Source organism: Oncorhynchus gorbuscha, linkage group LG05, assembly GCF_021184085.1.
Source record: "Oncorhynchus gorbuscha isolate QuinsamMale2020 ecotype Even-year linkage group LG05, OgorEven_v1.0, whole genome shotgun sequence".
Lineage (NCBI taxonomy): Eukaryota > Metazoa > Chordata > Actinopteri > Salmoniformes > Salmonidae > Oncorhynchus > Oncorhynchus gorbuscha.
In genome coordinates, this window is record NC_060177.1 from 57762634 (window position 1) to 57776380 (window position 13747).

At 41.1% G+C, this 13747-nt stretch overlaps 1 protein-coding gene across 1 annotated transcript; it reads right to left on the reverse strand.

Moving 5' to 3' along the window:
* Positions 1–167: 167 nt before the first annotated feature.
* Positions 168–12611, reverse strand: LOC124036140 (ectonucleoside triphosphate diphosphohydrolase 2-like). The gene is made up of 9 exons (XM_046350328.1): positions 12388–12611; positions 8632–8749; positions 7828–7978; positions 7469–7628; positions 7074–7301; positions 6436–6705; positions 4210–4329; positions 2727–2861; positions 168–959 (listed from the first exon to the last, which is right to left on the reverse strand). Exons 1-9 carry the CDS (start codon positions 12589–12591, stop codon positions 753–755), a joined length of 1593 nt encoding a protein of 530 aa, XP_046206284.1. The 5' UTR covers positions 12592–12611; the 3' UTR covers positions 168–752.
* Between the last annotated feature and the right edge of the window lie 1136 nt (positions 12612–13747).

Here is a 13747-nt window from a genome sequence, read left to right on the forward strand (position 1 = left end):
ACAGGGACATGACAATCTAAGTCTCAAGGACTCTATGAAGTGATTTTCCAATTAAAAATGTTTTTTTAATAAAGCAAAATGTTTAACTGTCACCGCAATGTCAAAACATTGATATGACCACCATGACTACTCATAGAGGTCACATCAGCCAGAGAATACATAATAAGTTGTGGTTTTCATAGATTTTTATTATTTTGGTTCCCTTTTCTTTTTAGTCTTGCTTTGGTACGGTCTGTCAAAATGACAGATTATCAACAAGGAAAAAGCAATAAATGTAACTCATTTAAAATGTTATGACATGCTAGCAAAGAATGACACACACAAACAACAGAGTCCTGAGTTAACACAGTCTAACAACCGCACAAAAAAACAAGTCATGAATTCAGATGGCTAACTTGCATTACAGCATTGTAAGCACTTAAATTTAACCTCTCACATACCTGCATATAGGCTACTACAAATCTATCCTCAGTTTCCTTGATTATAAAACATGTACTCGAGATAGAATGGTTTGGAATTACAGTACATGACATTAAATCACTTAAACATTACCAAATGTCAAACACTTGTACAAAATGTAGTATAAATGGTCAACAATACATCTGACTTCAAATGAAATATCTCTTTGTAAATTTGGATATACACTGTTCTCCTGTAGCCTCCTCTAAAATATGTGACATTGGAAACTCTAGGACTGATAAGTGCATAATTCTGTTTGGGGAGAACAGTAACCAAATGGTGCTTTGAAGACCTTAGATAATGCTGTCACTGTCCTTCTTTTTGCAGGTCTTCAGTAGAAGATATCCAGACACAATGAGGATGAGGAAGACAAAGAGGAAGATGAGACCAGCCCAGGCCTCGGGGCGCAGAGCCTTCCTCAGTCCCATGCTCTCCCCTGGCAACAGACTGCTCAGAGTCAGCATGTAACCCAGGGCCCAGCCAATAGAGGTGTCTCCCGCCTGCACAACATAAGAAAATCAAACCATAACTGGACTCCAAATTCAATACAGTAGTCAATGGGTACATTAAACATCTATATGGAAATAGCTTTTATTCCATTGAAATTAGTGACGCACCAATATGACATTTTTGGCCGATACCGATATACGATATTTAACATTTTAGCCAGGGTAGGCCGTCATTGTAAATAATAATTTGTTCTTAACTGACTTGCTTAGTTAAATAAAAGGTTACACACGCACCACACAGACCCAAACTTTATTTTGATGCCATTACCAGTGAAACATAATCAGAACCTATTTCTTTCACTTACTTCCTATGCTGTTTCGTTGTTAATTTGTTCAGTCCTTTCATTCTCAACCAGGATTTCTAAGGAACGCCGTTTGGGTCTTTGAGTGTCCAAAATATACTATTTAACACTATTTAACGTGTCAAATAACACTATTTGACGTGTCAAATCAGCTTGTTGTCCAATCAGGACCTGATAATGACGCTTTCATGCATTTTTTAAACCGAATTATTACACATTAATTACACTATGACTCGTATTTCATGTCACAACAATTCATCGATACATATGCTATGATGCTGGTAAAATTGTCTCACGCACCTACAGTGCTGGTCTTTTTTTAATTTTTAAAGCTAGCTATCTCATGGATGCAAACAATGTTCTTCCCCCCCCAAAATAAAAGTATGCCATAATTCTACTATTTGTATTCATTTGCATCACTGTCAATGACATACTTTTATTTTGAAGGCAAACCGCAAATTCCACTATTGTCCCTAATCCTTATTGTGGCTAGCTTCACAACACATAACCTGGTCCGGTCGAGCCTCACTAGCCAGATGAAGCTAATTGGCTGCTTATAACGTTAGCTTTGAGCAACAGAGTTAAGTAGCTGGCTAGCTATTTATCTTAATTAACTGAAGTTTAATTTCAATATTCGAACAACAAGTGGCGACCTAGATAATACTTACAAGGATTTCGAAATCATTGCTAAGAATAATGAAAATGACTGCAGTTTTTGCTGGTCATTGTTTTCAGGATGGTTGTATTGGTGCTAGCTAGGTACCAAGCTAAAGCTAGCTACCCGAGTAGTTGCGGTCGAGCAAATTATGCTTAATTACCAACGCGGTATTGTAAACACATCGTTCGTGGCCAGTGTTTGCTGACTTTTTTTGTACAGCTTTGACAGTGCTACTGTATCTTTTTCTTGACATGCACAGGCCCAAACGCGTTCCATAGTATGTATATTGTGAAGCTAATAACTGACTCAATTACTGTGTAACTCCGGTAGGGCAACATCAGAAAATTAGGCACTTGGTAGTGTTAACCGGTGCTCTACCAGTCGGCGAAAGCCAGCATCACCCAGACAGAGAACGGTTGATTGTCAAGGGCAATGAATGCCATTATCTTGGCTGTAATGGATTTTGCCTTTGAGCTGTCTCACTGAAATGTTGTTACTCTTTCAAATGACTTGTTGACTGCTCGATCCACACAGCAGACATTGTGGGCAATTTTAGGAATGCTGTGTTGCAGTATAGCGCAACATTTTTACGTGGCGTCATTACGTCATTTACCTTCGTTATTTAGGTATGCACGTCAGCTTTGACATAGGTTTTGCACATCTGGCAATAAACGAGTCATCTGCCGATGTTGGCTTTTTTTTAGCTAATATCGGCCGATTGCGATATGTTCACCGATATATCGTGCATCCCTAATTGAAATAGATTCAAACATTCATAAGGTTTACTTTGCTGCTCACCTTTCTCTGGAAAGAGATCCGAGGGAAGGAGAGCTCATCAAAGCCATAGCCTTGGAGCATGAGGACCTGGATAAAGACAGAGGCTGCACAGTAATCCTGTAGACGACCCTTCTGGTCTGGGGCCTTCTCTAGCATCTGTTTATGTGGAGGGGGGTTAGAAAAAGATGACAATGTTCATTTCATAGAATTCTTAGTATTCCTCTGCTCACTTGCTGTTGAGAGGAGCTATAAGATGATGGGATCTTTGTAAAGGCTGTAACGGAATCTATGGAACGGAGTTCAACACTTTGTTTCTATTGATTCCATTCCAGACAACAAATTAAATTAAATGTACAGTATTATACATGCCATGATTGCATGGAACTCCCATCTCATATAGCGTAAATGAACAGCAAGCCTGGTTTAAAAAAACACCTCACAGCACAACGGCTCTCCCCAATATTTTTTATTTAACCAGGCAAGTCAGTTAAGCACAAGTTCTTATTTACAATGACGGCCTAGGAACAGTGGGTTAACTGCCTTGTTCAGGGATAGAACAACAGATTTTTACCTCGTCAACTCGGAGATTCGATCTAGCAACCTTTCGGTTTTAAATGTAACCTTTATTTAACTAGGCAAGTCAGTTAAGAACAGTTTCTTATATACAATGACGGCCTACACCGGGCTAAACCCGGACAATGCTGGGCCAATTGTGCGCCGCCTTATGGGACTCCCAATCACGGCCGTACTAGTACTGAGATGCATTGCCTTAGACCGCTGCGCCACTCGGGAGCCCTAAAATCAAATGGCTCCCGATAAATAATAATACAAAATTCCAGCCATTACAATAGCTCCTCCCACCTGCCTCATTTGATACACACATCAACAGGACATTTTCATAAGTTCTCAGAAAACTTCCAAAATAACTGTAATGGAATTAAATTCCCTGACTATTAGATCTCCTTTCACTCAGATGATAATCCTGTGCAGTGCCTGCTACCTTCCAGGTAACATAATTAAGGCTCACTCTCACAGTCTAAGTAGATATTTTCTTCCCAGCATTCAACATTTGGGAGAACATCCACCCTCTTATGCTATTTGACTCAAGTTGCTGTAATACGAGATTCACTGTACACTCTTTAAAAAAAGGTCTCCAAAAGGGTTCTTCGACTGTACCCAAAGGACCCTTTTTGTTTCCACGGAGAACCCTTTTGGGTTCCAATGTAAAACCCTCTGTGGAAAGGGTTCTACATGGTACTCAAAAGGTCTCTACATGGAACACAAATGGGTTCTACCTGGAACCAAAAGCGTTTTACCTGGAACTAGGGTTCTTCAAAGGTTTCTCCTATGAGGACAGCCGAATAACCCTTTTAGGTTCTAGATAGCACCTTTTTTTCTAAGTGTTGTGAGAATAAGAGAACCATTGTTTCAACGAAAGTGTATTACATAGATAAATTGTCAAAGAATAGCCTGAGTCAGTCAGCTGAGCCCAGCAGTACAGTACTTCCTGATAGCCCATGTTGCAGACAGTGTGGGTGGCTCCCTCCAGTAGAGTGGGGGATGTTACAGTGATGCCAGTGGTGCGCTGCAGGAAGACATGAGTGTAGAAGAAGGCAGAAAACGCCTGTGGAGAGGAAAATAAAACAGATTGCTCAATCAGCCCCTTGACATCAGAGCAATACCCAGAGGATTAGCCTGTCTAATTAATCTCATGCGGCTGTGGGATTTGTCTACATACAATGGCATACAGTGACATAGCCTATGAATGAAAACATAAAACCCTATTGTTCTGACCAAAAGTCAGCAAATAAATACTTGCCTGAAAGGAAATCAATGCATCTTATTGTTAAATAGCTTGTACCAATGTACATACAGTGCATTCGGAAAGTATTCAGACACATTTTCCACATTCTGTTATGTTACAGCCTTATTCTAAAATGGATTAAATAAAAATAATTCCTTATCAATATACACACAATACCCCATAATGACAAAGCAAAAAAATGAAGAAAGAAAATGGTGCAAATTTATTACAAATAAAAAACAGAAATTAATTATTTACATAAGTATTCAGACCCTTTGCTATGAGACTCCAAATTGAGCTCAGGTGCATCCTGTTTCCATTGATCATCCTTGTGATGTCCTGTGTGGTAAATTCAAATGATTGGACATGATTTGGAAAGGTACACACCTGTCTAAAGAACGTCCCACAGTTGACAGTGCATGTCAGAGCAAAAACCAAGCCATGAATTGTCCATAGAGCTCCAAGACAGGATTGTGTCAAGGTACAGATCTAGGGAAGGTTACCAAAAAAAATCTGCAGCATTGGAGGTCCCAAAAACACAGTGGCCTCCATCATTCTTAAATAGAGGGAGTTTGGAACCACCAGGAATCGGGGGAGAAGGGCCTTGGTCAGGGAGGTGATCAAGAACCTGATGGTCACTGTGAGAGCTCCAGAGTTCCTCTGTGGAGATGGGAGAAACTTCCAGAAGGACTACCATCTCTGCAGCACTCCACCAATCAGGCTTTTATGGTTGAGTGGCCAGACGGAAGCCACTCCTTAGTAAAAGGCACATGACAGCCCACTTGGAGTTTGCCAAAAGGCACCTAAAGGACTCTCAGACCATGACAAACAAGATTCTCTGGTCTGATGAAACAAAGATTGAACACTTTGGTCTGAATGCCAAGTGTCACATCAGGAGGAAACCTGGCACCATCCTTACAGTGAAGCATGGTGGTGGCAGCATCATGCTGTGGGGATGTTTTTCAGCGGCAGTGACTGGTGAAGGTTCACCTTCCAACACGACAGCGACCCTAAGCACACAGCCAAGACAATGCAGGAGTGGATTCAGGACAAGTCTCTGACTGTCCTTCAGTGGCCCAGCCAGAGCCCGGACTTGAACCCGATTGAACATCTCTGGAGAGACCTGAAAAGAGCTATGCAGCATGCTCCCCATCCAACCTGACAGAGCTTGAGAGGATCTGCAGAGAAGAATGGGAGAAACTCCCAAATACAGGTGTGCCAAGCTTGTAGCGTCATACCCAAGACAGCTCGATGTTTTAATAGCTGCCAAAGGTGCTTCAACAAAGTACTGAGTAAAGGGTCTGAATAATTATGTAAATGTATGTGTAAATGTGTAAACATTTATAAAAACCTGTTTTTGCTTTGTCATTATGTAGTATTGTGTGTAGATTGATGAGGGAAAAAAATATTTAATCAATTTTAGAAATAGGCTGTAATGATTTATTTATATTTAATTAACTAGGCAAGTCAGTTCCCGGGAAGAACCCACTATTCTTATTTACAACAGAAGGACATGTTAACAGCCTATCCCTGGCCAAACCATTTGGGCCAGTACTCTGCTGCCTGTGACTGGAACGCAAAAATCGCTGAAGTTGCAATGATGGCCTACCACGGCCAAACCTGGGCCAATTGTGCGTCGGCCAATAGGACTCCCTGAGGGCGGCCAGATATGATACAGCCTGGATTTGAAACAGGGACGGTAGTGATGCCTCTTGTTCTAAGTATCAGTGCCTTAGACTGCTGTGCCACTCGGGAGCCCCCCGAATGTAACAAAATATGGAAAAAGTCAAGGGGTCTGAATACTTTCCGAATGCATTGGAACTAAATACTAGGATACTGTGTACATTTGAAATAACATGGGATCTATTCTGACAGTGAACCATGTATTGATCCTAAAGTGTGTTCCATGCATGGGATCCTCCTCACCATGAAGCTACCAGTGACGTTGGGCTGAAAGACTCCATCAAAGGAGCACTTGGAGAAAGAGCATCTGTCAAAGGAGAATATCTTGGACATGTTGCCCAGGCAGTGCTGGTAATGCCCAGTTCCAATCACAGTCAGGGGGTCCTGGGGGCTGTAGGGTGTGGGCATTTGGTCTGCCGTGCATGGGGAGTCAAACACCTTGTCCAACTTCATGGAGACATTGAAACCTGCTGGATAGCAGGGGTGTGATACATGGGGCCCAGCACCTTGATTCTGAGAGACAGAGGAGACAAAATACATAGCTCTGTAGACATATCCTCATGATAAATGGATATAAGTTGCAGTGGAGGCTGCTGAGGGGAGGAAGGCTCATAATATTGACTGGAACGGAGCAAATGGAATGGCATCAAATACATTGAAACCATGTGTTTGATGTATTTGATACCATTCCCCTGATTCCGCTCTAGCCATTACAGAGAGCCCGTTCATCCCCAAATAAGGTACCACCAACCTCCTGTGATGTACAATATTTGAGCCTAACATTGATCTATGTTTTTACAATCATTATGCACTTTGGTTTGTGATGCCCTCAATCATTCTATGTTTGTAATGCTACTGTGTTTTAGGAGAACGTGTGTTACCTTGACCAAGTGAGCCAGCAGTCTGCGTAAGACCTGGTCCCTGCCGTAGCACAGGAAGCTCTGTGTGTATAGGTGGTAGTCTCTACCATAAAGACGCAGCTCCATGACGTTACTCTTGTCCTCCACCACGTCTGCAGTCTCAAAGGTAATCTGAGTGGAGGCGCCTCCGAAGTCCAGAGCACCCACTGTATCTCTGCCAGGACTAAGCCAATGCCCCGCAAAGCCATACTAAGTGACAAAAGAAAGAATGAAAAGGACATTTAAATGACAGCCAGTTGGTCTTGAGAAACAATAACAACAAACCAATGTTTCTTATTCATCTACATTGCCAACACTGCTTAACATTTATTCCTCAGTTGACTTGAATGGCTCTGATGTGGACTCTGGAGCTTCACCTTGATAAAGTTCTCTAACAGATAGTTTACAGTGACCCAGCCATATGCCCCCTCCTCCGGTCCACTCAAGATGGTCGCCCCTCTGAAGTCGAAAGGATAAGTATGCAGCTTGCTGCCAACTTCCTTTAGTATCTTCTCTGACTCTATGGGGTTGGATATACTGTGGGAAAGAGAGAGGAAATAGACATTATTGTCTAGATCTGTTCCTATCGAAATGTTGTCATTATCCAACATACAGTAAGTATAAAGCCATTCATTAGTCATTCTAATGTGACAGCTCAAATAATCCATGAATGGAAGATGCTATTGCACTGTGTATCTGATCTGAAAGTACATTTAATGGTGTGTTGCCCACTCACTTCAGAAGCCTCATACCCGCTGTGGCTCCCAGATACAATGGGGTGAGGTGGTGTCTGGATTTGGGGATGTCTTTCAAAGCCTGATCCAGACAGGGTTCCAGACTGCGTCCTGCACCCCCTCGCTCACCTGCATAGCTGGATACCCCTCCTCCTGGGTTGGTATACAACAGAAAATAATAGAATACAATACAATAGGAATCAGAAAAGAAATACCATAAAGTGCACATGACTTCTGCCAATTTTGACTTGTGCCTGACCTTTTTTCTTTCACGTGAGAGAACATGTATCTGAATGGATGGAATACAATTTCACAAGTGTTTCTATGGTAACCTGCTCAACTGAAACCAAACTTTAGTATTAGAGGAAGAAATGTAGAGGGCAAACAGCGTACATGGCACAAAAACAGGAACCTGGCCACTCAGTTAAACAGAAATTATACAAAAATAATTACTGTGAAAAATCACTTCTGTAATATGAATGTCTCTGACCGGTCATTCCTTATTCCTTTGGAGAAAAATGTAAGTAGAAGTGAAAGTTTCCAGAACACTCCAACACTGGATAAGTGTCAGCCTTTCTGGCTCTGATAGACACTACTGAAACCAAAATCCAATACTAGCCCTTACCCTAGGCATTTTATGTAGATTTGGAATGGATAGGTGTGAGAAATATGGTAATAGCTCCACCTTTCCCTGAAATAGGCGAGGTGGATATTGTGTGTGTCACATTAACATATGCAATCTCTTCAGTTTTAGTGGGTGTGTTAGGGGTTGATATCTAATCATGTATTAGCAAAAGCGCTCTTACCCTTGACATGGCACTCACTGTGCTGAGTGACAATGCCAGTGCCATTTTGTTTATCAGCTGGCCACTTGTAGATGTACATGGCAGTGTGGGATGAGCCAGCATCCAGGACAACTCCATACTGAAACAGACAGCACGGTTGGAAAAGTCAGAGAAACAGACTAAATGTAAATAAGCAATACACGTTTCAGTATTTACCTGGCAAAACTACAGTACTTTTAATAATATAATAAAATTTATTGTACATCTTACACCCGTTGACATTTCAGTGCTTTTATTTTCAAAATGTGTGTTATTTCCCCTGCACAGTGAAAGGTTCCCACAGCAAAGTCAAAGTATCGCTGACCAACATCTGGTCCTTCAAAATGTGTTTCTCATTAATACAGTACGGCACAAAAGGTCAAAAGTAACTGATGAGGACAGAAAAAGAAAGAAAGGATAAAAGTAACCAAAAGGGACAATAGAGCATTTGCTGAATAAAAGAGGCATGCATATCTTTTATTCTCTCTACATCTTTCCCTTTATTTTCTGCTCTTTCATCCCTTCCTTTTTTGCTTCCCTTTGAAGTTGGGCTTGATTTCAAAAAGGTTTTCCAGTGTATGCTCTGAGGTTGGGTTTATTAGGCAAGATACTGCATGTCAGGCAGATCTGTATATGAACAAGTGTGCAGTCCAGGTGCATTGCATTGCCAAATTGCAGAAATGCTGGTTTACTCATCTCCAAGTTTCAGTATCTGTTTGTCTCTGACATGTCTTCGTCTAATTGTTCAATTTGATCTAACTTTTTAACTCCACATTTTGCATATCCATAGTATAAATAATATTGCATTTGTGGTTTATTGTATTGCCTTTGTAATGTATGTATAACCGGTTTGGGATGCTTTAGAGAGCATTATTTCTACAGATTCCAAGAATGAATCGTATTCTACTGAATGAGGCATTAAATACACTGAACAAAAATATAAACACAACATGTAAAGGGTTGGTCCCATGTTTCATGAGCTAAAATAAAAGAAATGTTCCATAAGCACAAAAAGCTTATTCCTCTCAAATGTTGTGCACAAATTTGTTTACATCCCTGTTAGTGAGCATTTCTGCTGTGCCAAGATATCTGTGCCAAGATATGCCACACCTGTCAGGTGGATTGATTATCAAGAAGCTGATTAAACAGCATGATCATTACACAGGTGTACCTTATGCTGGGGACTTTAAAATGCCACTCTAAAATGTGCAGTTTTGTTGTACAACACAATGCCACAGATGTCTCAAGTTGAGGGAGTGTGCAATAGGCACGCTGACTGCAGAAATATACACCAGAGCATTTGCCAGATAGAGAAATTAACATTAAATTACCATAAGAAGCCTCCAATGTTGTTTTAGTGAATTTGGCAGTACGTCCAACCAGCCTAACAGCCGTAGACCACTTGTACCCACGCCAGCCCAGGACCTCCACATCTGGCTTCTTCACCTGCGGGATCGTCAGACCAGCCAGCCAGACAGCTGATGAAATTGTGGGTTTGTACAACAAATAATTTCTGCACAAACTGTCAGAAACCGTCTCAGGGAAGCTCATCTGCGTGTTTGCGTCCACACCATGATCTGTACCTGACTGCCGCTCGGCATCGTAACTGACTTCAGTGGGAAAATGCTCACCTTCGATGACCACTGGTAAGCTGGAGAAGTGTGCTCTTCACAAATCATTCCCGGTTTCAACTGTACCGGGGAGATGGCAGACAGCGTGTATGGGGTAGTGTGGGCAAGCGGTTTGCTGATGTCAATGTTGTGAACAGAGTGCCTCGTGGTGGTGGGGTTATGATATGGGCAGACATAAGCTACAGACAATGAACAGAATTGCATTTCATCAATGGCAATTTCAATGCACAGAGATACCGTGATGAGATAGTGAGGCCAATTGTCATGCCATTCATCACCGCCATCATCTCATGTTTCAACATGATAATGCATGGCCCCATGTAGCAAGGATCTGTACACAATTCCTGGAAACTGAAAATGTCCCAGTTCTTCTATGGAATGCATAATCATGAGACATATCACCAATTGAGCATGTTTGGTTGTGTATGGTGTCTTGTTACATGAAGGGTGTTCCAGTTCCCGTGTACGACGTGTTCCAGTTCCCGCCAATATCCAGCAACTTCGCACAGCCATTGAAGAAGAATGGGACAACATTCCAGATGGGCACAATGAACAGCCTGATCAACTCTATGTGAAGGACATGTGTCGTGCTGCATGATGCAAATGGTGTTCACACCAGATACTGACTGATCCACACCCCTACCTTTTTTTAAAGGTATCTGTGACCAACAGATACATATCTGTATTCCCAGTCATGTGAAATCCATAGATCAGGGCCTGTACATCAGTAGAATCTTTGAAATTGTTGCATGTTGCTTTTATATTTTTGTTCAGTATAAGTCTTCAATTGACAAACAATAGCTTGGATATGAATTGCAATTGCGATGCACTAATGCAGAACTCTGAACCCTGCGGCAATGCATATCATCACCACTTTAGGAGTTCCCCCTGCTCCTTTGTGTTAAGAGGGAAAGCAACATTAAACCCACATTCAAATCAAACAGTGGATTAAAAAAACACAGATGAAATTGTGAGGAATAGCAAGTTGGTGAATGGACCCCTGATAAAGACTTTGGAATAACAGTTGAGTTGTAGTCCTGGGTGGTTTCCCAGTGACCCCCAGAGTTGGGGAGTAATGGATTACATGTAATGTAATGGATTACAAAAAAAAGGTAACTGTAATCCGGTCCCAACAAACTGGTTAAGACAATGCAAAGAGTGTGCAAAGCTGTCATCAAGGTAAAGGGTGGCTATTTTGCAGAATCTCACATTTAAAATATATTATTCACTTTTTTGGTTACTACAAGTAACCTTTATTGAACTAGGGAAGTCAAGACAGCCTACTAGGGAAATTGCCTTGTTCAGGGGCAGAACGACAGATTTATACCTAGTCAGCTCAGGGATTTGATCCAGCAACCTTTCAGTTACTGGCCCAATGCTCTAACCACTAGGCCACCCCAAACAATGATTCCATATGTGTTATTTCATAGTTTTGATGTCCTCACTATTATTCTACAATGTAGAAAATATTTTAAAAATTAAGAAAAACCCTTGAATGAGTAGGTGCATCCAACATTTTGTCTTGTAGTGTATATTTTTGTCTTCTTCTAATACCTGTTAAGGGGAAAGTAATCTTAAAGTAACAATGTAATCATTTTACATTACTGAGTTTGGGTAACTAGTAACTTAACTGATTACATTTAGAAAGTAACCTACCCAACCCATTGTGCAAAAACACCAAGAATATTGTTTACAAATGTTATTATAGTAGGCTAAATGCTATTATATCTTATGTTGTTAGCAAAAATAGTCCTGTTTTCCTAGCCTCTATTATCGCATGCCTTCATAACATTATAACCAACATATTTTCAGTTGTTCAGTCCTACAAGCCAGCTGTAGGGCTATAACCTACATACAATATTATATTTGTAACAGTTGGCACCAACTGGTGCTTTAATTAAACAACCTGTGTAATGATCAGTCCCTGCAATGATTAAGTAAGATTATATAATACTGTTAACACATTAGCCCGTTATTTTCTCTAATTTTATCTAGACTGTGTCGTGAAATTATTGGCTAAACCACCCATCGACAGGTGTATGCAAATACGGTAACGACTTTAATTTTCTCACCCGTAAACATGAGAAAAGGTAACGAACGTTATTACCATGAATTGTGGAGGTTCCCTCACGTCGTCAATCGGGATGACGACCAGTAGAATCCCTGCTATTCCCAGTAGCAGGAACACCGCCGGGGCTATGACTTGACGGTACTGGGTACTCATGAGGCTGCCCTGTCGCTTCTGACACAGAGACCGACAAAACGAGCCAGTTACTGGTGCCAGGAAAAATAAGAATAACAGCGAGCCCATGCATGAGGAAAGCGAAAGGCTTGTGTGGGAGAGTGCAGATGTGGGCTTGGCCAGATCCATTGTCCTATCAACACATGCCCTGATAATAATTTGATATTTTTTCATGATGGACCCACAGCGGTGGTAAACACACCAGTGATAAAACATGAATTTACTCTGGAGAAGAGATTATTTGATTGAATGACAGTGTTGAGTAGGATGCAAATCCTAAAGGGGAGCAAATACAATTGTGTTTTGGATACTCACTCAGAGGGTAAGTAATAGGCATCCAAAGAGAATGCAAATTAGAACAGGTGATAAAATGGCACGTCTAGCCCAGGAGGTAGTTGAAGGTGTACAGTAACCACCAAGATACTACAACTCTACAGTTAGAAATACAGTGAAATGACACAAACAAGTACTACTAATCCTACGGTGTTCACGGGGAGTCGATGACATCATGTTGGTATTCACATTAGTCACGTTTAACCTTTGTTCAGCTGAAGTGCTAACATCAGAACCATGTCATAAAGGCCAGAAGAAAGCTTTCTTTTTTTACCCATAAATGTTCCTTCAGTGGTTGGAAAACTCTTATTTTTTTTTGCCATTCACACCCCATTGCTGTTTGCTCTCTAAGAGGCATTCAGGGTAATATTAAATGCAGATTGTCAGCCACCTCTGAAATGATGGTTGCAATAGTGCCCTGCAGTTGGTCTGAAGCTACAGATGTCTCCGCTGGTCATGACCGCCATGGAGTGAGAGGGAAGTCTGGAAGGACACACACACAACAACACCGTGTCGCCATTTGATACGTTGATCATATTAGCCTACAGCAGGTCCACACGCATTTAATAGAAACACGTTTCCTGTTAAAATACCCTTAGGAAGAAAACTATAAGTCACACGCTTGTGGCACAATCTTGTCATCACAACTTCTTTGACGAATCAGGTAAAATTGTGATGATTAAGAATATCAAGCTAATTGACAGATTTTGATCGATGGTGCAAGACTTCAACTCTTGATTGGTGAAAATGTTCTCTCTGTACTTGATATATATATATTGGTCAGGTTTTGCTGCCCTGACAGAGTGGAATAATTCCATATCAAGATCAATATAAATGCTAGTCTTTTGATAAAGTTATGGCCTTAAGTCTTTGTCATATGCACTATATTACT

Bases quoted from the DNA above. Each gene is read 5' to 3' on its own strand.
- LOC124036140 (XM_046350328.1), bottom strand. From the start codon at position 12,591: ATGGGCTCGCTGTTATTCTTATTTTTCCTGGCACCAGTAACTGGCTCG. The intron at 2,862-4,209 runs GTACTGTACTGC...CCACATAAACAG, and splicing joins GCAACATGGGCTATCAGGAA to ATGCTAGAGAAGGCCCCAGA. The intron at 960-2,726 runs GTGAGCAGCAAA...TATGTTGTGCAG, and splicing joins GGATCTCTTTCCAGAGAAAG to GCGGGAGACACCTCTATTGG.